Source organism: Ursus americanus, chromosome 24 (assembly GCF_024610735.1).
Source record: "Ursus americanus isolate L20-20 chromosome 24, mUrsAme1.1.p, whole genome shotgun sequence".
NCBI classification, from domain to species: domain Eukaryota; kingdom Metazoa; phylum Chordata; class Mammalia; order Carnivora; family Ursidae; genus Ursus; species Ursus americanus.
The window spans coordinates 41,843,531-41,866,823 of NC_142150.1; the positions used below are offsets into that span (position 1 = coordinate 41,843,531).

A 23,293-nucleotide genomic window follows, 5' to 3' on the forward strand; every position below is an offset into this window, starting at 1 on the left:
ACTCCAAAGGACAGAACCAGAGTCCACATGGAGGTACTTCTCTGTATGGATCTTGGTGGAACTTAGGACTATCATGATTGTATTCTAAAGGGTCAAGGTGCTAGAAAGTGACTGTAGGGCATCAGATTACCTGGGAATACAAATATAATATAGTAATGTGGTTAAGAACACAGATTTTGGGTCTGTCTAAAACAGTTCCGCCACTTACTGTCTCATGTCGGGCAATGTATTTAATCTATTGGTGCTTTTCTTATCTGTAGAATGACATAAGAATATGTCCTATGCCATAGTGTTGTTGAGAAGTCTAAATGTTTAGATAGTCCATGTGAAGAATTTAACACAATAAGTGGCATGTAGTAAGCATTTAATACAAATTAGCTGTTGTCATTATCATTACTCAGGTTTGACTCTGACCTCTGCCTCTTACTAGTGATATCTACCTTAGAAAGTTGTATGGGGAATCAATAAATGTTTTATATTAATGTTTCCCAATAAATTCTAAGGAGTGCTATTTGGTTTGCATTTTGCACACCCAGTTATTTTGATGTTCCTTCTGCGAGTCGCTATTATTTGCTTCCATCATGTGGATAGAAAACAGTTTCAGGAGGAGAAGGGACTGTTCGAATTTAGATCTGTCTCAGATCCTTCTTTGTTTGAGGTATACGTTCTTTATTCACTTAGCATTTCAAGGGCTTTACTTATCTTAGAATACTGTGTAATATCTTGTCCTCCAGATTTGGTGCTTCCAGATGTGAGTTATCAGGTGGAATCCAGTGAGGGAGATCAGTCTCAGAATATGGACTCCCAGGGACAAACTCTGCTGCTTTTTCTCTTTGTGGATTTTCACAGCGAATTTCCAGTCCAGCAAACAGAACTGTGGAGTAGGTATAGGGGCTGCCAGTTTGGGTGTGCTTTAATGTTAAGAGAGTAAATAAAGGGAGACTTTATATGATGCAGATATTTGAATTACATATATTTCTGTAGAATAATGAATTTTAATGAAAAACCTTGCCTAAATAAGTTAAATTATATGCTCTATGGAAAAGGAACATCACTTAAATGATGGTATTCCCAGATTTAGTTGGCCAGAGATTAGTGGATTTCTTATAATGGTCTCTACAGAGTCTGTTACCTTAGATGAGTGGTTCTCAACCTTAGCTGCGTGATATATTACCTGGGGAGCTTCTAAAAAATGCCCACACCTCACTCCCAGGGATTTTGATTTCCTTGGACTGAGGCAGGTTTCAGAAATCAGTATGTTTTTAAAGCTCAGGCCTGAGAACTGTCCACCACGTTATCGCTTTTCCAGGTAGAATCAAGAAACATTACCGGTGTTGCTTGGCCTTGATGCAGCATCTCTCTCAACTACAGCATAAGGAGGTGTGGGAGTGTATTGGTATGACTATGTGATTGCCACATAGACCTCTGGAAAGGGAGAAACTGAAATTGTTCAGGCATACAAAGGGGGGTGTTAGAGTTTATCTAACAAATTGGTGATAACCTGTTATCAGAAATGTTTTCTCTTTTTGGTGGTCCATGAAACACATGTATCAGAATCACCTGCATTATTTGAAAATGTGCTGCTTCCTGAGCCAAGGATTAACTCATTGTTTTTAGAGTGTAAAAATATGGTATGGCTCAAGAATCCACATTTTTAATAAGATTCTCAGGTAATTTTTAAATATAAAGTTGAAAACCACTGAGTGTGAGTGTGAGTTGGCTTTTATGCATTTTAATCCAATGAACACTAAGATATAAATTTTAGTGCTTTTTTTTAAGATTTTATTTATTTGAGAGAGAGTGCAAGCAGGTGGAGGGAGAGGGGCAGAGGAAAAGGGAGAAGCAGACTCCCTGCTGAGCAGGGGGCTTGATCCCAGGGCTCGACCAGGGATCATGGTCTGGCTGAAGGCAGATGCTTAACCAACTGAGCCACCCAGGGGCTCCAAATTTAATTGTTTCTCAATGCCCTCCTAAACTTAGAGGGAAATAGCAAGAAGTGGAGCTTATAAATGTCTGGAGAAAGGTTCATAAGCCTCCCTTTTGGTGCTCCCAATATGTTTCTGTGTTCTCCGTGAGCCAGTGTTTTTTCTTGGGACTCTACTCTCCAACCATTCCAGTGCTTGTTTGGTGTGGCCCTGCTCCCACTGAGTCATGAGAGAAAGGAGACAGCTTACATCCCCAGATCAGAAGAGCTCATGTTGACGGGTGCCAGCTGTTTATTGAACAAACTATTGTCAGCTGTAGGATTCTTCCTGCTGCCTGCCTTCTATGCTTCTCCTATCTTTCCCCAGTATCTATATATTGTTTAGGAGAGAAGCACACTGCTTTCCTGGGCTCTGGCTTGTAACTCTTTATTTGAAGAGCTTTTGTTGTCTGGTGCTCCATTGTTCCATTCATCAAGGCCCTGGAATGGGAGCAGAGAAGTGACCCAAACTAATGAGGCTGCCAGCAGGGAGGACAAAGTCAGGATACCTGCGGTTGTTACCTGGCCTGCACTCATACAGACAGAGGCTGATAAGAGAAGCATCTTAGTACTTAGTGAAAAGGACTTCAGGGTAGTAGAATCAAGAAAGCTGGGTTTAATTTTAGTTCTGCTACCAAATTGCCCAGTGATTTTTGGGAAACAAGTCACATAAATCATCTGTTCTTCCCTTTTCATATATAATGTGAGATTGTTAGACTAGGTGCTATCAAAGGCCCTTCCAAGTCTAAAGACCCTCTTAAGACTTAAGATCTATCTTTTGGCAGGTTTTTTTGTCATTGTTGTTGTTCGTTGTTGTTTGGTTTTGATTTGGTTTTTTTTTTTTTTTGCTTTTTTTTTTTTTTCTTTTTTGAGGTCTGCTAGAGGGATTACCACATTCAGTCTTCCCTAGGATGACATAAAGTCTGATACCATTTTCTGAATCCTATTACACCTGAAGAGCTCAGATTCCTCAAAAACCAGTGTTTCCTGTCATTCTTGTAGTATGTGATAGTTTATACATCTCTGCTTAGCTTGACTCTGAAGGCCTGTAGCGTCTCAGGTAGTGACACTCGATATAGGATTAAATAGAAATTCATCACTGCATTAATAAGCATACTAAGTATCTTTTTTTAAAAAAAGATTTATTTATTTGAGAGAGAGTGGGGAGGGGCAAAGAGAGAGAGAGAATCCTGAAACAGACTTCCCTCTGAGCATGGAGCCCAATGATGATGACGTTGGGCTTGATCCCAGGAGTCCGAGATCATGACCTGAGCCGAAATCAAGAGTCGGCAGCTCAACGGACTGAGCCACCCAGGAGCCCCCGTACTATGTATCTTTTTAAATTTCCTTACACATCTGGTAGTTTAGGGCTAGCCTTTGAAAAAGGATGTATGGTGAAGGTAGGTAGATATAGATATATGGATAGAGATACGGTAATTTTATCTTCTTTTCCCCTTATTCCTTCTCATATCCTTGAGAGCTTTCTCTAGAGCTGCTTTTAGGAAACAGATTGTGCAGAACTACAGTCTGTTTCCATGTGTCTTAAAAAAATCACTTAACTGGCCTCCTGCCCACCTTGTCATGGTAACTTTTCTATGATTAACTCATTATTTTGCTACAATGTTAAAGGCATCTGGTAGTATCAGCAGTTTTAGGGGAACAAACTTGTAGCTTTTTAATTAAATGTCTGCTTTCAAAAGGGGCCTAACTGATTTCTTGAGGCTATTCTTAGCACCAAACAATAGAAAACAGTAATCCATACGATATCACCATAGCAATAGCGATGTTTTCCCTTTGAATAATGCAATGTACATTTCAAAACACTTCATATGTATTATCCTAGTTTATCTGCACAACATGCCTGTGAGAGCAGGTGGTATAAAGCCAATTTTAGTTTTGAAGTGAGAAAAGTGAAGGGACTTGGTCACCACGTTAGTGGTAGAATTCACTCTAGAATCTGTGTTCTCCAGACTCCAATTTCGGACCCCTTTTGAGCAGACCACATTTTACATTCCTTTCTGGGAAAGCATCATGGTGCCTTGTGGTAGAAAACGTACCTTCTGGTTTGCATTTTTAATGCAGCCCTGAGAAAAGCCAGCCAGCTGTAGGCTGCTTCACCATACTGCCTTTGAACAGACTATTCAGGGGAGAATAGAAAAACAGTGAAAAATGCAATGTTAATTAAGGAGTACTTTCTCAGGTGTAAAGTGAATCTGTCTTCCCATGTCTGTTGTCTCCGGGTATTCCTTGCTAGCCTATTGTTGGATGGCATATTTTGCCTACTCTTACCTCTTAGCTTTTCTTCTGAGGTGCCTATGGTTACTTTATCAGAAACAGCCCCCATTTAAAAAGACCTTATATCAGCAGTCTCAGAGTCATCTTAGTGAGTGTTAACTTTTTCTGTCTCACGGCATATGTGAAAGGATTGAGACCCCGACAGTAAGAGTGGCTCACCACAACAGTGATGCTCGCACAGGAAGGGAGCAGGGTAGACACACTCTCCAAAAGGCCTTTCCTTTTTCTCTTCCTCCTCCTATCCTTTTGAAGTCACCAGTATCATTATTTATAGTATGTGGTATATATTTCTGTTTCTGATATGAATTAAACAGGATCCCTCCCTTGTTTCTTCAAGAATAATGTCAATCTTCACATTTAATTTTTGAAGTCTCTTTCATTTGTAAGTGGAATTGGGTGGGTTTATAAGTTGCTGGGGTTTTTTGTGGGGTTTTTTTGGGTGTTTTGGTTTTGTTTTTTGTCTAAAAAAGTAATTATTTGTGGATAGGCAAAAGTGGTCTCTTCTTCCAAGAGGCCTCTTTCTCATTCCTGCCCTGACTCATAGCACATAACAGCAGTCTTGAAGTTGGCCATTCTCATTCAAGGTTACCAATATTTTCCCTCCCTTTAGGAGTCCACACTTTGCTCACTACTCATCTCAGTGCCATCCTGACGGAGAGCCACAACGTAGTGCAAGATTCCGTCCAGGTTGCCGTGGACCAGGCCTTGGAACAGCATCACCACGCTACCAAGGTAATAAGAAATCCATAACTCCTTTTCTCCTACTCTAAGAAAAAGAATTAGAGGATATGACAGAGCCTGAGAGCCCTTCTTCCTCTTTTGTCACCTTGGCTGGTCCTTACATTGCCTCTAGCCTAGGAACTCAAGCTTTAACTTAGGATATGTCACTGTAACCAGCTTGTGTTACACCTCCTAATAGGTGAATTTGAGGAAATAAGGACAAAATAATAGAGAAAACTGACTAATAATGAGCCTTTTCCTTATCTGTCTTCCCTTCCCACACATACTTCTGGAGCTACTGCTTCACTAAATCATTCTTCTCTCATTTCCTAATGCTTTATAACATTACTTTCTCTCTCTTTTTTAAAAGATTTTATTTATTTGAGAGAGAGAGAGTGAGCAAGAGAGAGCGAACGAACACAAGAAGGCCAGGGTAGGGGGTGGGGGAGGAGCAGAGGGAGAGGGAGAAACAGACTCCCTGCTGAGCTGGGATCCTGATCCTGGGACTCCCGGGATCATAATCCAAGCCTCATGACCTGAGCCAAAGTCAGAGGCTTAACCAACTGATCAACCCAGGCGCCCCATCACTATCTCTTCTTATCTGACACTCTGATTTCCTCTATCCTGTATACTTTCGGTAACATATTTCTTAACTTCATATGGCCCCCTTTTCAGGGAAAATACAACCACACTAAGAAAGCAAAATTTAAAGCTTTTTTTAAAAAATAGTAAACGCATCTGTTTTATTGCCTAGTGTCTCATGGCTTATCTTTTCTGAATGTGTCTGTGTCAGTAAGTCATCTGTGTAAAAGGGGAGAACATTGTTTCAATCCCTAAATGTCATTTATATGGCATGATCTCAGTAAGTATTGTTGATGGAGGGGGAAGAATTGTTGAAATCTTGCTGTTACTGAAATCTTTGATTCCTTTGGGATTCTCTGAACCAGCAGCTTGGGATTATTATAAACTGCCATCTCTCCTTACTTATTATGTTCCTTAGGATCATCAGAAATTGCAGGCCTCACTCTCAGTGGCTGTGAATTCCATCATAAGTATCGTGACTGGAAGCACCAGCAGTAGCTTCCGAAAGATTTGTCTCCAGGCCCTTCAAGTTAGTAGGAGATTGGGGCTGCTTAAAAGTGCCAGGGTTTTAATGACATTCTACTACCTAACATAGTGTTACGCACAGAGCTTTTAGAAACATTATCTCATTTTATCCTACTGTTGTCCTACATAGTATCAGGCCTGTGGTGTTTTAAGAAATATTTATTGAAGAGATAGTATGCATGTACTATTTTATAAATGAGAATATAAGTTATCTAAAATTTCTACTTGCTTTAGGTCACATAGCTAGTTAACAGAGCTAAGTCTAGACAGTGATTCCCACTTCCTTACTGAAGAATGTTTTGTTACCTCATGGTGACAGAAAACATTGGAAATAACTGAGTAGCCTTAAGTATTACACATATTTGGCAGTATGGAATAGTGTAACAATTGAAACCAGAGCCCTGAGTTCAATTCTTGGCTCATTTACTTACTTACTGGCTATGTGGACTTAGGCCTGTACTTAATTTCTCTGAGCTTCATCTATAAATTGGAAAAAATATTAGTATGTCAGAGGGTTATTACGAGGGTGAGGGCTAAGTGTGAACATGCATACCACATGGTAGGTTCTGAATAAATGTTAGCTTCTTTCCTTCCTTTTAGGAATGTGTGCTGACCAATTGGTATTATCAGTGGGGTGACCCATTCATTCCGTGTCTGTTGCTTTATTTCTTTGTACTTTTTTCTTGAAAAAATAGTATAATACATTCAAAATGTAAAATACCAGCTAATAATATTTATCACTGTAATTAAAAATTTTCACATATTATTTCATACAAGTTATATTGTATAGTTGTAACTGAAGAATTCTATATTCTTATATAATTTCACATTACCCCATTTCAACTGTTTTAAAATTTATATCAGTTACCTAGTTCCACTACATTGGTTTAATTTAATAAACCATTCCCCTAATGATAGGCATTTAAGTTACTTATATTCTTTTTGCCAATATAAACAGTATTTCAGTTAATACCTCTGTGTGATATCTTGCTTCTTCTGAATTATTTCCTAGATTAAATTTCTATAAGTGGAGTTACTAGGTCAAAGACTATAACACCTTTATAATCTAGTGCATCCTACAGCTTCAGTTTTCTGGGTCATGTGGATAGCACAGGTAATGAGAAGAATGCTACATTGGCAATCTTAAGGTCAGCCCTAATTTTTGGATTAACAAGCCATGAGATCTTAGGTGGGTCACTTCTCCTTTTTGGATTTCAGATTTCTCATCTATAAAATAGTGTGTTGTATTAGGTGATTACTCTTGTCCCCTTAACTCTAATATCCTGCAATTCTATACTAAAACATAGAGGTTATTAACCATTCCTTATGGATACTATTTTCTTCTTCCTTTTTTCCCTAAAAGACTTATCTGAGGAAAAGTTCTTATATCAGCCTTAGCTGAATATAGTGGAACCTCTGCTCTCCTGGAACTTGTTTTAGAGGAAAGCAGTTTATATAACCCCTTTATGAACAGACAGGTCTCTGGGATATGTATTTCCTATGGAGATAGGAGAACAAAGGCCTTGTGTGAAAGATCTTGCTTAGGTAACAGAAACTGAAACACATAGGAGCCACAACTACCTGTCTCATGCCATGTATCCTGGGCCTTCTCTCTACTTCTCCTATATCCATAGGAATTAAGGAAACTCTTAACATGAGGGATGTCAGTGGTTTGCCTTCCTATTTGTCTCATTCTCTTCCCATATCCTGTGGGTACCTTCCTTTTGGTTGCCAGTACTGGAATTCAGCATGTTTCATCTCTGGTCCATTTTAGGCAGCTGACACTCGAGAGTTTGGGACCAAACTACATAAATCATTTCATGAGATCACCCAGCACCGATTTCTTCCCTACTGCTCATGTGAAATGAAGCAGGTAAGCATAAAGTAATAATCAGTACTTTGGTAGAAATCTTTCATATTGATGTGTGGGAACCCTGAATACAGGGTGGTTAGGTGCAGGTACTTTAGATTGCACAATCTGAGGTTATTCAGCAAGGAAGGCTGTGGTTTAGGAAAACTTTATATAATATAGTATTACACAGAGGTCAAGAGCATGGCTAGATGTTGCTTAAATTCCATTTCTGCCACTAACTTGTTTTGTAGTATTGTGGAAGCTATTTAATCTTTCTAAGCCTTAGTTTCTTTATCAATAAAATAGGAATGATGCATACCTGTTTGTTGTGAGGTTTGAATAAAATAAAGTATGTAAAGTGCTGAGCACATAGCTACCATTACAATGGTGATGATATAGTGGAGTATTTATGTTTAGTTTTGTCTAATCAAAACCATACTTTTTTCACCTTTCTGGATGCTGGACATACAGAATTGCATTAGTTGGGGTCTCCACCCTCAAGGAGCTCAAACAGCTTCATCTGGTTTTGTGACAGACTCCTCTAGTGAGTGAAAAGAATCATAGCTGGGAAATTCTATATATCTCCAGATTTCAGGTATAGCTGATAAGAGTGTTCCAACTAAAGCCCACTCTTCTGGCTCTCTTGGTTCCAATCAGTAGGACTGGCTTTTGTGGAACTAAAGTGTAATATGAGAAAATAAAGATTAAGGGTGATATTATTATACAGTGGCTTCTGGCCAAGATGGTGACAGGAACTAGATTTACTCTCCTAACTGAAATAACAAAAATCCAGACACAACATATAAAACAATGGTTCTCAAGACATTGGGCGTCAATGAATAGGATAGTCTTTCCTGAGAAATGGAAAACAAATGAAGTGAGCCCTATGATTACCCTAACATACTGCCTAGAGAAAGTACAGAGGCCACTGAACAGGGAGAAGATATCTAGGCAAAGCCTAGTGGTCTCCCTGAGTTGAACAGATGAAGCTGGGAATTCCAGGATGCCAAGGCAGCTAAAGTTTTCAGGGTGGACTACCAGAAAAGAGAGAGCTCCATAGAGAATTCTGGGAGTCTGCAGGGTTCCTTCTCTATTATTCAGATGAGTATGGATCAGCTCATTCTTGTGAAGAAACTATTCAGGTAAAGAACCACACAGAAGGATTAGAGGGAATACTATGCAGAGCTTACACAGGGCCAGGAATAGTGCATATTTCCATCAACCAGAAAGGAAAGCTTTATAATTTATGGAGCATGATGAATACTAAGAAGAGACTTGCCTTGGGAATGAAGAAAAATTAAACCTCTACCTAATAAACACTCCCTTGGTCCTGCCTAACACAGCTTAAAAGCAGAAACAAGACATAGAGGGATCAAGTTGTTTCCAAGTAATTCAATAGCATCACAGAACAAAGGTCAAGAATATTTATAGGACTATTAGAAATATCCAGCACCCACCATGGCAATATTCACAGTGCCTTGCATCTAATCAGAATTAACAGGCAGGGTGAGAAGCAGGAATGTACAACCCACAATGAAGAGAAAACTCAGTCAGTTGATCAATCAATCATTGAATCAAAATGGATCCAGAACTGACAAAGAAGACAGAATTAGTAGACAAAGACATTAAAAGAGTTATTATTATAGCTGTATTCCCATATGTTCAGGAAGCTAGAGGAAAGACTGAATATATTAAGTAGAGATGTGGAAGGTATAAAAAAAACCCAAAACGAACCGTAAAGATGAAAACTATGATGTCTCCAAGGTGGAAATTACACTGAATAGTATGAATGGCACATTGGACACTTAAGGAGAAACAGCAGTAGAAACTATCTGAAATGAAACACAGAGATTTAAAATAATAATAATAATAATAATAATAATAATAATAATAATAATAATAATAATAGAGGTGCCTGGGTGGCTCAGTAAGTTAAGCATCTGACTTTTGATCTTGACTCAGTTTGTGATGTTAGGGTCATGAGATTGAGCTCTGCTTTGGGCTCTGTGCTCAGTGTGGAGTCTGGTTAAGATTTTCTCCCTCTCAGGACACCTGGGTGTCTTAGTCGGTTAAGTGTCTGCCTTTGGCTCCGGTCATGATCCCAAGGTCCTGGGATCAGGTCCCACATCGGGCTCCTTGCTCAGTGGGGAACCTGTTTCTCCCTTCTCCCTCTGCCTGCTGTTCCCCCTGCTTGTGTGCTGCCCCCCCCACATAATAAATAAATAAAATCTTAAAAAAAAAAGATTCTCTCCCTCTCAAACTAATGATGTAGTATATGTTGGCTAACTGAATGTAATATAAATAAATAAATAAAATAAAATAGCTTAATCTGTTAAAAAAAAAGACTCCATTTCCCTCCCACCCCTCCCCACTCCACTCACCACCTGCACCCCCAGTCACACACGTGCATGCTCTCCCTCAAAAATAAATAAACTAATTAAAAGGGTGATATTTCTTTATAAATAATAAAAAACATAGAACATCTGTGAGTTATGGGACAGCTTCAGGTAGCCTAAATATATGTGCAGTTGGGGAATCTGAAGAAGAAATGGAGGCAGAAAATATATTTGAGGGAATAATGCCTGAAATTTTTCCAAATTTGATGGAATCTATAAACCCAGCAGATCTAAGACTCTTAAGAAACACCAAGCCCATGAAACGAAACTACACCAAGACACATCATAATTAAATTGGTTAAAACCAGTGGTAAAGAGAAAATCTTAAAAGCAAATGGGTGGGGAAAGCTCATTTACAAGGAAACAAAGATAAGGATTACAGAAAATTTCTCATCAGAAACAGTATAACCTAGAAGAAAATGGAGCAACATTTATAGTACTGAAGAAAAAACCTTCAACCTAGGATTCTTTACCTAACAAAAATATCTTAAAAAAAAAAAAAGATGAAATAAGGACTTTTTCTGACATACAAGAATTGAAAGAATTCATTATCAGCAGATGAGAAATATAAAGGAAGTCCTTCAAGTAGAAGAAAAGTGATACCAGCTGGAAACCTGAATCTACAGAAAGTACTGAAAATGGTGACTAAATGGATAAATAGACTTTTTTTCTTATTTCATCTTTTTAAAACATAATTTTTTTAAAAGATTTTATTTATTTGACAGAGACACAGTGAGAGAGGGAACACAAGCAGGGGGAGTGGGAGAGGGAGAAGCAGGCTTCCCGCTGAGCAGGGAGCCCGATGTGGGGCTCAATCCCAGGACCCTGGGATCATGACCTGAGCTGAAGGCAGACGCTTAATGACTGAGCCACCCAGGCGCCCCCATAATTAACTTTTTTTAAAAAAAGATTTTATTTATTTATTTGACAGAGATAGAGACAGCCAGCGAGAGAGGGAACACAGCAGGGGGAGTGGGAGAGGAAGAAGCAGGCTCAGCGGAGGAGCCTGATGTGGGGCTCGATCCCAGAACGCCGGGATCACACCCTGAGCCAAAGGCAGATGCTTAACGACTGTGCCACCCAGGCGCCCCTACCATAATTAACTTTTTAAAGCAAAAATAGTAATGTATTGTGAGGTTTATAACCTGTGGTGAAGTAAGCTGTATGACAACAACCATACAAAAACCAGGAGGAGAAAAATGGAAATATACTGTTGTAAGGACTTATACTGTATGTGGAGTGGTATAATGTTACTTGAAGGTAGACTGGTAACTTAAAGATGAAAGGAACCATCAAAATTATACAACAAGGAGTTGCAGCTATTGAGCCAAGTAAAGGAGATAAATAATAAAAATAATAAAAAATATTCAGCCCTCCAGAGAATGAGAAGACAAGCCACAGACTGGGAGAAAATAATTGCAAAAGACACATATGGTTAAAAGACTGTTATCCAAAATATACAAAGAACTTTTAAAACTCACAATAAAAAAAATTTAAAAACAGGCCAAAGACCTTAACAGACACCTCACCAAAGAAGACAGAAGATGGCAAATAAGCACATGAAAAGATGCTCCACATCATATGTCATCAGGGAAATGCAAATTAAAACAATGAGATAGGGGCGCCTGGGTGGCTCAGTCATTAAGCGTCTGCCTTCGGCCCAGGGTGTGATCCCAGGGTCCTGGAATCGAGCCCCACACTGGGCTCCCAGCCTTGCTTGGAGCCTGCTTTTTCCTCTCCCACTCCCCCTGCTTGTGTTCCCTCTCTCACTGGCTGTCTCTCTCTCTCTGTCAAATAAATAAATAAAATCTTTAAACAAAACAAAACAAAACAATGAGATAGCCCTACATACCTATACGATGGCCAAAATCTAGAATACTAACAATACCAAATGCTGGCAAGGATGTGGAACAATAGGAACTCTCATTCATTGCTGGTGGGAATGCAAAATGATACAGGTACTTTGGAAGGCAGTTTCGTAGTTTCTTAAAAAACTAAACATACTCTTTACCATGTGATCCAATAATCATGCTCCTTGGTATTTAACCAAAGGAGTTAAAACTTAGGTTCACACAGAAACCTGCACATGGATGTTTATAGCAGCTTTCTTAGTAATTGCTAAAACTTGACAGTAACCAAAATGTCCTTCAGCAGTGAATGGATAAATAAACTGTGGTCCATCCAGACAATGGAATATTATTTTACACTAAGGAGAAATGAGCCATCAAGCCATGAAAACACATGGAGGAGGCTTAAAGGCATATTATTAAATAAAAGAAGTAAATATGAAAAGGTTACATATTATATGATTCCAAGCATATGACATTCTGGAAAAGGCAAAATTATGGAGACAGTAAAAAGATGAGTGATTTCCAGGGGTTAAAGGGAAAGGAGGAATTCATATACAAAGCACAGAGGACTTTTAGGACAGTGAAACTATTCTTTATGATTCTGAAATGGTGAGTACGTGCTTTATACATTTGTCCAGAGCCATAGAATGTACAACACTAAGAGTAAACCCTAAGGTAAACTATGGACTTTGAATGATAATGATGTGTCAATGTAGGTTTATCATTTGTAACAAATGTACCACTCTGATGGGGGATTTTGATAATGGGAGAGGCTATACATATGTGGGGCAGAGGGCATATGAGAAATCTCTGTACCTTTTGCTCAGTTTTGCTATAAACTTAAAACTGCTCTAAAAAATAAAGTCTGTTTTTAAAAATAATCAAAAAGAGGGCAGAAAAAGAGGAAGAAGAAGAAAAGAGAACAAAGTACAGATGAGACAAATAGAAAGCAGTTAGCAAGATGATATATTTAAACTCAGCGATATCAATTATATTAAATGTAAATGGTCTTTACAACTATTTACATTAAAAGGCAGAGATTGTTAGATTGAGTAAAGCAAGAGAACTATATGCTGCCTAAAGGAATCCCGCTTTAAAATAAAGACAGAAATAGATTCAACATGTAAAAGGATAGAAAAAGATATACCATGCTTAAGATATATACCATAATATATCACTAACAAAAAGAGCACTGAAGAGGGGCACCTGGCTGGCTCAACTGGTACAGCATGCAACTCTTGATCTCAGGAATGTAAATTTGAGCCCCATGTTGGGTGTAGAGATTACTTAAAAATAAAATCTTTTTTTTTAAAAAAAAGCACTGAAGAGGCTATAAAGTAGATTTCAGAGCAAACAATATTACTAGGGACAAAGAGGGTCATTTCATAATGACGAGTACAATACAGTGAGTACAATGTAATGAAGATAATAGCCCCAAATATTCATGAAACTTTTGAGAGAAATTTAAAATAAATGAAGAAAACTGGTAGAATTGTAAGGAGAAATAGACAAATCCACAATTATATTTGGAAATTTCAACATACTTCTATTGACAATTGATAGAACACCTAGTCAGAAAATCAGTAAGTCTATGGAAGTCTTAAGTAACACTATGAATTAACTTGACCTAACTGATATTCTTTTTTTTTTTTTTTAAAGATTGTATTTATTTATTTGACAGAGACAGCCAGCGAGAGAGGGAACACAAGGAGGGGGAGTGGGAGAGGAAGAAGCAGGCTCCCAGTGGAGGAGCCTGATATGGGGCTCAATCCCAGAACTCCGGGATCATGCCCTGAGCCGAAGGCAGACGCTTAACGACTGCACCACCCAGGCGCCCCTGACCTAACTGATATTCTTAAAACACCCTGCCCAACCACAGCAGAATATTCTTCTCAAGTACAAAAGGGACATTTAACAAGATAGACCATATTCTGAGACATCAAATACATCTCAATAAACTTTTAAAAGAATTCAAGTCATATAAAGTATGTTTTTGACCACAGTAGGATTTAAGTAAAATCAATGACAGAAGGATATCTAGAAAATTCCAAATATTCAGAAATTAAATGACACACTTATAAATAACCCATGTGTCAAACACAAAATCAAAAGAGAAATTAGAAAAAAATTTAATTTAAATGGAAATGCAAATTATCAAAATCTGTGAGCTGTCTCTAAAGCAGTACTTAGAGAGAAAAATGCCTCTATTAGAAAAGAAAAAGATCCCAAATCAATGATATCAGCTTTCCAACTTAAACTAGAGCAAGAAGAGCAAATTAAACACAAACAGAAGTTAAATAATAAAGTTAGAGTGGAAGTCAGTAAAATAGAAAACAGGAAAACAGTAGGGAAAAATGAATGAAACTTAAAGGTGGTTCATTGAGAAGATTAATAAAATTGATAAACATTTAGCCAGACTAATCAGGATAAAAGAGAGAAGATACAAATTTCTACTATTAGAAATTAGAGAGGTGACATCAGATGTTAAAAGGATTATCAGGGGCTATTATGAACAACGTTAATAGTTGTTATCATATGTTACATGTTAAATGTCATATCAGTAAATCTGACAACTTAGATTAAATGGACAAATTCCTTGAAGGAGGGGCGCCTGGGTGGCACAGTCGTTAAGCGTCTGCCTTCAGCTCAGGGCGTGATCCCAGTGCTCTGGGATCGAGCCCCACATTGGGCTCCTCCACTAGGAGCCTGGTTCTTCCTCTCCCACCCTCCTGCTTGTGTTCCCTCTCTCGCTGGCTGTCTCTCTCTCTGTCAAATAAATAAATAAAATCTTTAAAAAAAAATTCCTTGAAGGAAAGAAATTACTAAAGTTCACTCAAGAAGAAATAGCTCTGGGGGCACCTGGGTGGCTCAGTTGGTTAGGCATCTGTGTTCAGCTTAGGTCATGATTCCAGAGCCCGTGTCAGGCTCCATGCTCAACGGGGAGTCTGCTTCTCCCTCTCCCTCTGCTGCTCCCTCCACCCCCTCCCCACCTCTTCCTCCCACTCAGTTCCTCTCCCTGCTCATGTGTGCTCTCTCTCTCAAACAAATAAACAAAATCTTAAAAAAAAAAAAAAAAGAAGAAATAGCTCTATATACCTGGTCTATTATACCTATGTCTATTAAAGAGATTGACTTTTTAGTTAAAAACCTTACCTTAATATTGAGAATATTTTAAAACTCTCAAAATTTAAGCATAGGAAAACAACCCAGTTTTTAAAATGGGCATAAGATTTGAACACACATTTCACAAAAGGAGATACACAAACAGCAAATAAACGTAGAAGAAAAGCACTTAACATTAGTCATTAGGGAAAATGCAAGTCAGAAGCACAATTTCACACCTGCTTGGAATAAAAAGACTGATCATACCAGGTATTGGCAGGGATGTGGAGGAACTAGAACTCTTATACCCTATTTGTAGGAATAAAAAGTGGTACAATCTGGGGCGCCTGAGTGGCTCAGTCGTTGGACGTCTGCTTTCGGCTCAGGGCGTGATCCCGGCATTATGGGATTGAGCCCCACATCAGGCTCCTCCGCTGGGAGCCTGCTTCTTCCTCTCCCACTCCCCCTGCTTGTGTTCCCTCTCTCGCTGGCTGTCTCTCTCTGTCAAATAAATAAATAAAATCTTAAAAAAAAAAAAAGTGGTACAATCACTCTGGGGAACAGTTTGGTAGTTTCTTAAAAAGTTAAATATATACATCATACGATCCAGCCATTCTACTCCTAAGTATTAACCTAAGCGAAATGAAAATATATGTCCACACAAAATTTTATATACTAATGTTCATGGCATCTCTGTCATATAACCCCAGACTGAAAACAACCCAGTGTCAGCAGGTAAATGGATAAACACATGGTTCATTCAGTGGAATGCTACTTGGCAATAAAAGGAATGAACTGTTGATGTACACCGTAACATGAGTGAGTCTCGAAATAGCCATCCTGAATGAAAAACCTTGAAATATTGGATCAGGTGTGATAGCACCCGGGGGGGGGGGGACCCTGAAATACAAGAGTACATACTGTTTGATTGCATTTATATAAAATTTTTCAAAATGCCAGCTAATCTTTACTGACAGATTAGTGGTTGCTTAAAGATGGGAGGTATAAGAGTTGGAGGGAATGATTATGAAGGTCAGAGGATATGTTTGAGGGGGATGGATGTGTTCATTATCTTGATTGGGGTAATGGTTTCACAAATATGTATATATGCCCGGACTTACATAATTGTACATTTTATATAAATGCAGTTTATTGTAAGTATGTAAGTTATATTCCAATAAAGCTGCTATAAAAAATTACAGATACTGTTTCTGACACAATAATAGGCCCTTTTGCACTTCTGTTTCCTCCCTGTCCTACTTTAGTTTGCCTGATTGGATGGGGAAGTTCAGGTGCCTAGACACCCAAGGATCACAGCATCTCCTCGATTTGTTTATTCTCCTCTGCTTTGTAGTTAGGCTAGAGGATGGGAGTGAAATCCCTATAAATGCTCCCTTCACCACACCTTTTATGTACCTTCTAGGAGGCACATTCCTGGGAATGCATCTGCCATTCCCTTCAGCTAGTTAACTGCAAATACTCTTGCTGGTTTCCCTCCAACTTGGAAAGCTGTTGCCCACAGCTTGAACAAACTAATTTCCACAAATTTCATGGTTTAAAAATACCAAAATTTATTATCTCACGGTTCTGGGGTCCAGAAGTCTGAAATCAGGGCACATGGGTGGCTAAATTGGTTAGGCTTTGGAGTCTTTGATCTCACCTCAGGTCTTGATCTCAAGCCCAGCATGGAGACTGTTTAAAAAAAAAATAAAAAAGAAGTAGTCTGAAATCAAGGTTTTAGGAGAACCATGCTCCCTCTAAAGGCTCTAAAAATCCTTCCATTCCCCTATGAGCTTCTGGTGGCTCCAGATGTTCCTTGGCTTGTATCCACAACACTCTAGTCTCTGCCTCTATCTTCAACACATGGCCTTTTCCTATGTCTCTCAGATTTCCCTCTGCCTCTTTTATTATAAGGACACCTGTCATTGGATTTATGGCCTACTCTAAATCCATGATGATCTTATCTTGAGATCCTTAATTACTTTTGAAAAGACCTTTTTTCCAAGTAAGGTTACATTTACAGGTTCTGGGGGTCAAGACGTGGACATACCTTTTTGGGAGCCACTGTTCCATTCACTACAGCCATCCACACCTTCAGATTTCTAGGAATGGGTTCAGTGTAAGGCATGTGCCATTATCATAGGACCTAGGATATATGAGTAGGATCTAGAAGTGTTTCATCCTGTGAAGACCTTTTGCTTGGGCCTCCCTGATACCCCAGTGAGATCGCAAAAGGAAATGATCTGACCTCTTTTGCCCCATTCTGTTGCCATAGTGATGCCTCATAGCCTCAGGGCCATTCATAGCCCAGTTAATTTGGCAGATGGCTAGTGAACTCAAGGTCTTACTCAGTAGTCCTACGTCTTGGAAGGAAGGAACATTCATTGAATCCTTAATCTGTGCCAAGATTTCCACTTTAATATCAAAAAGATCCTACAAAATAAGTTGTAGTTTTCCCATTTTATAGATGAAGAAACTGGTTAGAGAACTTTCCTAATTTGCTTAGGATCACATAGTCTGCAAATGTCAAGGCGAGGCTTTATACTGAGGTCTCCTGGTTCCAAAGCCTAGTAACATTGTTACCATATAGGACTGGTATAGGAAAGTTCCACACCATATAGCCCAGGAAAAATGAGTGATCAGAGGCACTCCTGAGCAGAACCTCTGCTTCTGAAAGATCCTGTTTCCCTCTGGTGACGTCCTTTTAGAGATAAATAACTTGTTAGTGGCACAAGAGTGGCACCCAGTGGCTTCAGCTAAAAACTACAAGATCAATGATAGGTCAAATTCTTTTACCTCTGGACCAGTCCCTCAGTTTGCACTTTATTTATTTATTTATTTATTTATTTTAAAGATTTTATTTATTTATTTGACACAGAGACAGCCAGTGAGAGAGAGACAAGCAGGGGGAGTGGGAGAGGAGGAAGCAGGCTCCCAGCAGAGGAGCCTGATGTAGGGCTCGATCCCAGAACACCAGGATCATGCCCTGAGCCGAAGGCAGACGCTCAACGACTGAGCCACCCAGGCGCCCCTCAGCTTGCACTTTAAAACAAAGTAGAGGGGCGCCTGGGTGGCTCAGTCGTCAAGCATCTGCCTTCAGCTCAGGGCATGGTCCCAGGGTCCCAGGATTGAGCCCCACATCGGACTCCCTGCTCCACTGGGAGCCTGCTTCTTCTTCTCCCACTCCCCCTGCTTGTGTTCCCTCTCTCACTGGCTGTCGCTCTGTCAAATAAATAAATAAAATCTTTTTTAAAAAATAAAAATAAAGTAGAAAGCTAAACTCTTGAATAATATAAAATATAACAATCTATGGCTATTATATAGTTCATGGAGAAGTAGAAGAAATGAGAGAATATGTATTTAGAGTTTTATAGAATATATTTAGAAGGCCATGCCAAGAGTGGAAATTTATAACCTGTGTTGGAACACAGGACAGTGGGCCATGAAGAAATAGACAAGGTAGTTCTCCAGGGTTAGTATCACAGAAATGTGTAGCAGCTGAGAACATAAACCCATAATAAACAAGAGCAGTAACAGGGGGAAGTAATTTTGTTAGGAAAGGTATTGTTTTCCGGGAGGGGAGGGGTAGACCAGAATCAAATGTCTCCGTGTTAAATCCAAAGAGGTGTATCAGGCTGTCATCAGACATCAGGCTGTCTCATCTGGGGGAACTGATGATGAATGAAGGGTATCCAGGATTCCTCTAAGGTTGAGAGCTTAATATCTGAGTGTGGGTATTTCCTTGGTGATACCAGTTTCGGGATAGGAGAAAGGTTTCTCTAGTACATGAGATTTTCCAGGCAAGAATGAAGAAAAAGAATAAACTTTCTCTCAAAGAAGAAAAAAAAAGTGTCTGGAAATTTTTTTAGTGCTGTGTCTTTTTTTCACACCATCAGGGCCACCTTTACCCTTCTGTATTCCTTGGAATGTACTTAGAAGTTAAAACTTGATTTAGTAAATAATACATCATAAGGGTATTTTTTATTGAGTTACACTTAACATACCATAAAATCTACCATTTTAAATTGTACGATTCAGTGGCTTTAAATATATTCACTGTGTTATGCAACAGTCACCACTAAATTCCACAGTATCTCCATCATGCCAAGAAGAAACCCTGTACCTATTTGTAGTCAGTCCCAATTCCCCTCCTCCTATCCCCTGGCAACCGCCAGTCTACTTTCTGTCTCCATGGATTTGTCTATATTGGGTATTCCATGTAAATGGAATCACATAATAGGTAGCCTTTTGTGTCTGGCTTCTTTCACTAAGCAAAATGTTTTTAAGATTCATCCATGTTGTGACATGTGACAGTGCTTAATTCCTTTTTATGGCTGGATAATATCCTTTTGTGTGGATATACCACATTTTTTTCTGTCCATTCACCAGTTGGTGGACATTGTGTTATTTGCATTTTGGGTGATTATGAGTAATGCTGTGAACATTTATGGGTGGACATATGTTTGTAATTCTCTTGGTTATATATCTCGTAGTAGAATTGCTGGGGTGTACGATAACTCTTATGTTTATTTTTTTTCTTTTTTAAAGAATTTACTTTTAAGTAATCTCTACACCCACCATGGGGCTCAGACTCACAACCCTGAGATCAAGAGTCACACGCTTTACTGACTGAGCCAGCCAGGCGCCCCACTATATTTAACTTTTTGAGGAATTTTCAAACTACTTTCCAAACTCACCATTTTACTTTCCCACCAGCAATGTGTAATGGTTCTGATTTTTCCACATCTTCCTGGTGGTATTGTCTATTATTACTGCTGTTATTATTCTTACTACCACCATCCCATTAGGTATAAAGTATCTCATAGTGGTTTTGATTTGCATTTCCCTAATGAATAATGATGTTGAGCATCTTTTCATGGGTTTGTTGGCCATTTGTATCTCTTCTTTGGAGAAAGGTCTCCAAATCTATGAAACCCATTTTTTAAAAAAGACTTTATTTATTTATTTGACATGAGAGAGAGGACACAAATAGGGAGAGTGGCAGGCAGAGGGAGAGGGAGAAGCAGGCTCTCCGCTGAGCAGAGAGCCTGATGTGATGCAGGGCTTGATCCCAAGACCCTGGGATCATGACCTGAGCCAAAGGCAGATGCTTAACCAATTGAGCCACCCAAGTACCCCAAGCCCATTTTTAATTAGGCTGTTATTTTATTGTTGAATTATAAGAGTTCTTTATTCTGGATACAATGCCCTTATCAGATACGATTTGCAAATATTTTCTCCCATTCTTGTGAGTTGTTTTCACTTTCTTTATAGTACCCTTTGAAGCACAAACGTTTTTAATTTTGATGAAGAGGATGTCTATTTTTATGTACTTGTATTCTTGAAAAACAAGAAGCTAAGAGGATTGGGTTCTGATCCTAGTAAGAACTTTTGTTTCTCTGTGCAAACTGAACCAAGTGTGGCAAGCCTTTGAAAGGCTACAAAAGACCACAAAATGTGCCCTATGGCTTCCCAGGTTTGACCTCAGTCAGTTATATGTTAAGCACTTACCTGTGCAAGGTACACTATGCTAAATATATATATATATATATATATATATATATATATATATATATATATATATATATACACACACACACACACACACACATATACACTATGTAAAGGGATGCAGGCACAACGAACCGTACCTTTCAAGGAATTTAAAGTGTGGGAAATGGGGCGCCTGAGTAGCTCAGTTAAACGTCTGACTCTTGATTTCGGCTCAGGTCATGATCTCAGGGTCATGAGATTGAACCCTGCGGAGGGCTCTGCGCTAGGCGTGGAGCCTCCTTAAGATTCACTCTCTCCCTCTACCCCCCCCCACTTGTGTGCACTCTCTACATACCTAAATAAATACATAAAATCGTTTTTAAAAATAATGTGGAAAACACACACATAAAAATGATAAACAAGGGCAGGCAGTGCATCTTCAGAGCCCAAGGAGTGGGGCAGATGGTAAGCAAGCGACCAGAGTCTGGAGGAGGAAGGAAATGCCTGGTGTGCCTGGAATGAGCTGCAAAGGCTCTGACAGAAGAAGCCTTGATTGGGGCTGGGTAGGGGGGACTCACATGAGCCAGGAAGAAGTAAGGGAGAGTTCCAGGTGAGGGAAGACAGCCCTGTGAGGTCAACAAAGCCACCAGGCACACTTGTCTCACTGGGGCTTTTTCATGTTCCTGCAAAACTCACTTAGTACTTCTGATTTTTAAAGCAGCTGCTCCCAGAGAAAAATGCAGAGCAGAGCACAGAGGACGCACATGAGGACAGCAGCCTGGAGCTCCTTGCAGGTAAGGTTTCAGCTTTTCAGGTGACCACCGCACCAAAGCTCAGAAGTAAAAATGTTGACTTCAAGCTTTCAAACTGCACCTTCTACCACAGCAAAATCCTGGGATTTGGTTGGCTCCCACCGCCACTAGGGGTGTTCTGGGGCAGCAGGGGGCATTCTCTCCCCAAAGCTGGTATGACAGAACTAGAAATTCCTCATAAAGTTTGTGTAGTTAAAGATAGTTGCACATGAAGGGGGAGGGTCCTGAATCTAGTTCATTGCTTTGTGTCTTCTCTCAATCATTAGTGCTGATAATGCAGCTCTCCCTGGTTTTGGTTACTACTCTGTTTGGGGCTCTGGAGGTTACTCTTGGGTGCAGAATACCACCTCAGCCTTTATGTATGTTATGGGGAGTTGTTGTGATATGATTATACTGGTCTTTTCCTCACTCCCTCCAACACTTACACACCCTTCAGACCCAGCAGTGGCAGAGGGATGTGTGTATGGTTGGAAATCACTGTAGCCACTCATGCCTGAGCCTGATAGTGCAGGTGCCAGGCAATATTCTGAGGTTTTAATGATTTTTAAAAATTTATTTATTTGGGGGCAAGAGGGGGCAGGCACAGGGGGAGGGGCAGAGGAAGAGAGAGAAACTTAAGCAGACTCCCCCACTGAGTGCAGAGCCCGATGTGGGGCTCAATCTCACAACCCTGAGATCATGACCTGAGCTGAAATCAAGAGTCAGATGCTTAACTAAGCCACCCAAGCACCCTGATTCTGAGCTTTTAAAATGCATTAATGGTCTTAATTCTCAAAACAATCCTATGAGGTAGTGTTATGATTCTCATTTTGCAGATGTATCAGTAAAATTACTGAAGGTCACACAGGTAGTAATTGGGAGAGCCAGAATTCAAACCCAGGTAGCCTGGCTCCAGTCTGTCTCCAAGAGCCAAGACTAGCAGGGATGCACTGTCAAAACAGTACCTGGGCTTGAGGGAATTTGGGGACTGACTTTAGCACCTATACTTTGTTGGTAAAATTCCTTTCCAGGGTCACAAACACAACATGCTGCATGTTGTCCAGACTTAGGCCTAAGAGGTGTTCCTGAATCATTCTATCAGTTGAACCTTGTTTTAAATGTTGTGGGGGCTGTTGTTATTGAAAAGAACCCTGCAGTGAAGGCTTGTATAAAGCAAAGGATCTATTTCTATAAATTTAGATTTGGAGATTTAAAAGAATGGATACAATTCAGTATTTATGCAGTGAAGAGTAAAAAAGGAATTTCTTTCTTTCTCTAGAAGGAAGAAATTAACAGTTTACCCAGCACCTTCTGTGGACCCAGGGGGATGCTATACTTTGCTATACTCTGACAGTGGTCGCCTTCAGCATGGGCAGCATTGGTCCCATTTCACAAGAGACAAGCCAGGCTCAGAGGTTGCTTTGCAGGAGGATAATCTGAATTTCAGCCTATGCGTTCTCCACTGTACCATATAAGCCTTAATATCTAGGTATTCATAGTCTGGTGGAACCCCCTGGAAGACTGGGTGAGCTGCTCTGCTTTAAAAGCTGCAGCTGTAGTCACCATCAATCCTATGTTCCACGTGGGCAGTTCTGCTAAAGAAAATCACTGAAAGTTGGATGATGCCACCACATATCCATGTTCTATTCACTGGATAGCCTTCAGCTATCAGTCCTTTATGTTGTCTTACTGGCCTTCTCGTCAGTTGCTGGGAAGAAGGGAAG

General features: G+C 39.6%; 1 protein-coding gene across 1 annotated transcript in view; it reads left to right on the top strand.

The window, feature by feature from the left end:
* TOP6BL (TOP6B like initiator of meiotic double strand breaks) overlaps positions 1–23,293 on the top strand; it is a 98,192-nt gene that overhangs the window by 73,494 nt on the left and 1,405 nt on the right. Inside the window, exons 10-14 of the mRNA XM_087855066.1 lie at positions 735–881; positions 4,869–4,990; positions 5,979–6,089; positions 7,860–7,958; positions 21,500–21,572. Coding sequence (XP_087711192.1) covers positions 735–881; positions 4,869–4,990; positions 5,979–6,089; positions 7,860–7,958; positions 21,500–21,572 — 552 coding nt within the window. The remainder of the gene's footprint in view (positions 1–734; positions 882–4,868; positions 4,991–5,978; positions 6,090–7,859; positions 7,959–21,499; positions 21,573–23,293) is intronic.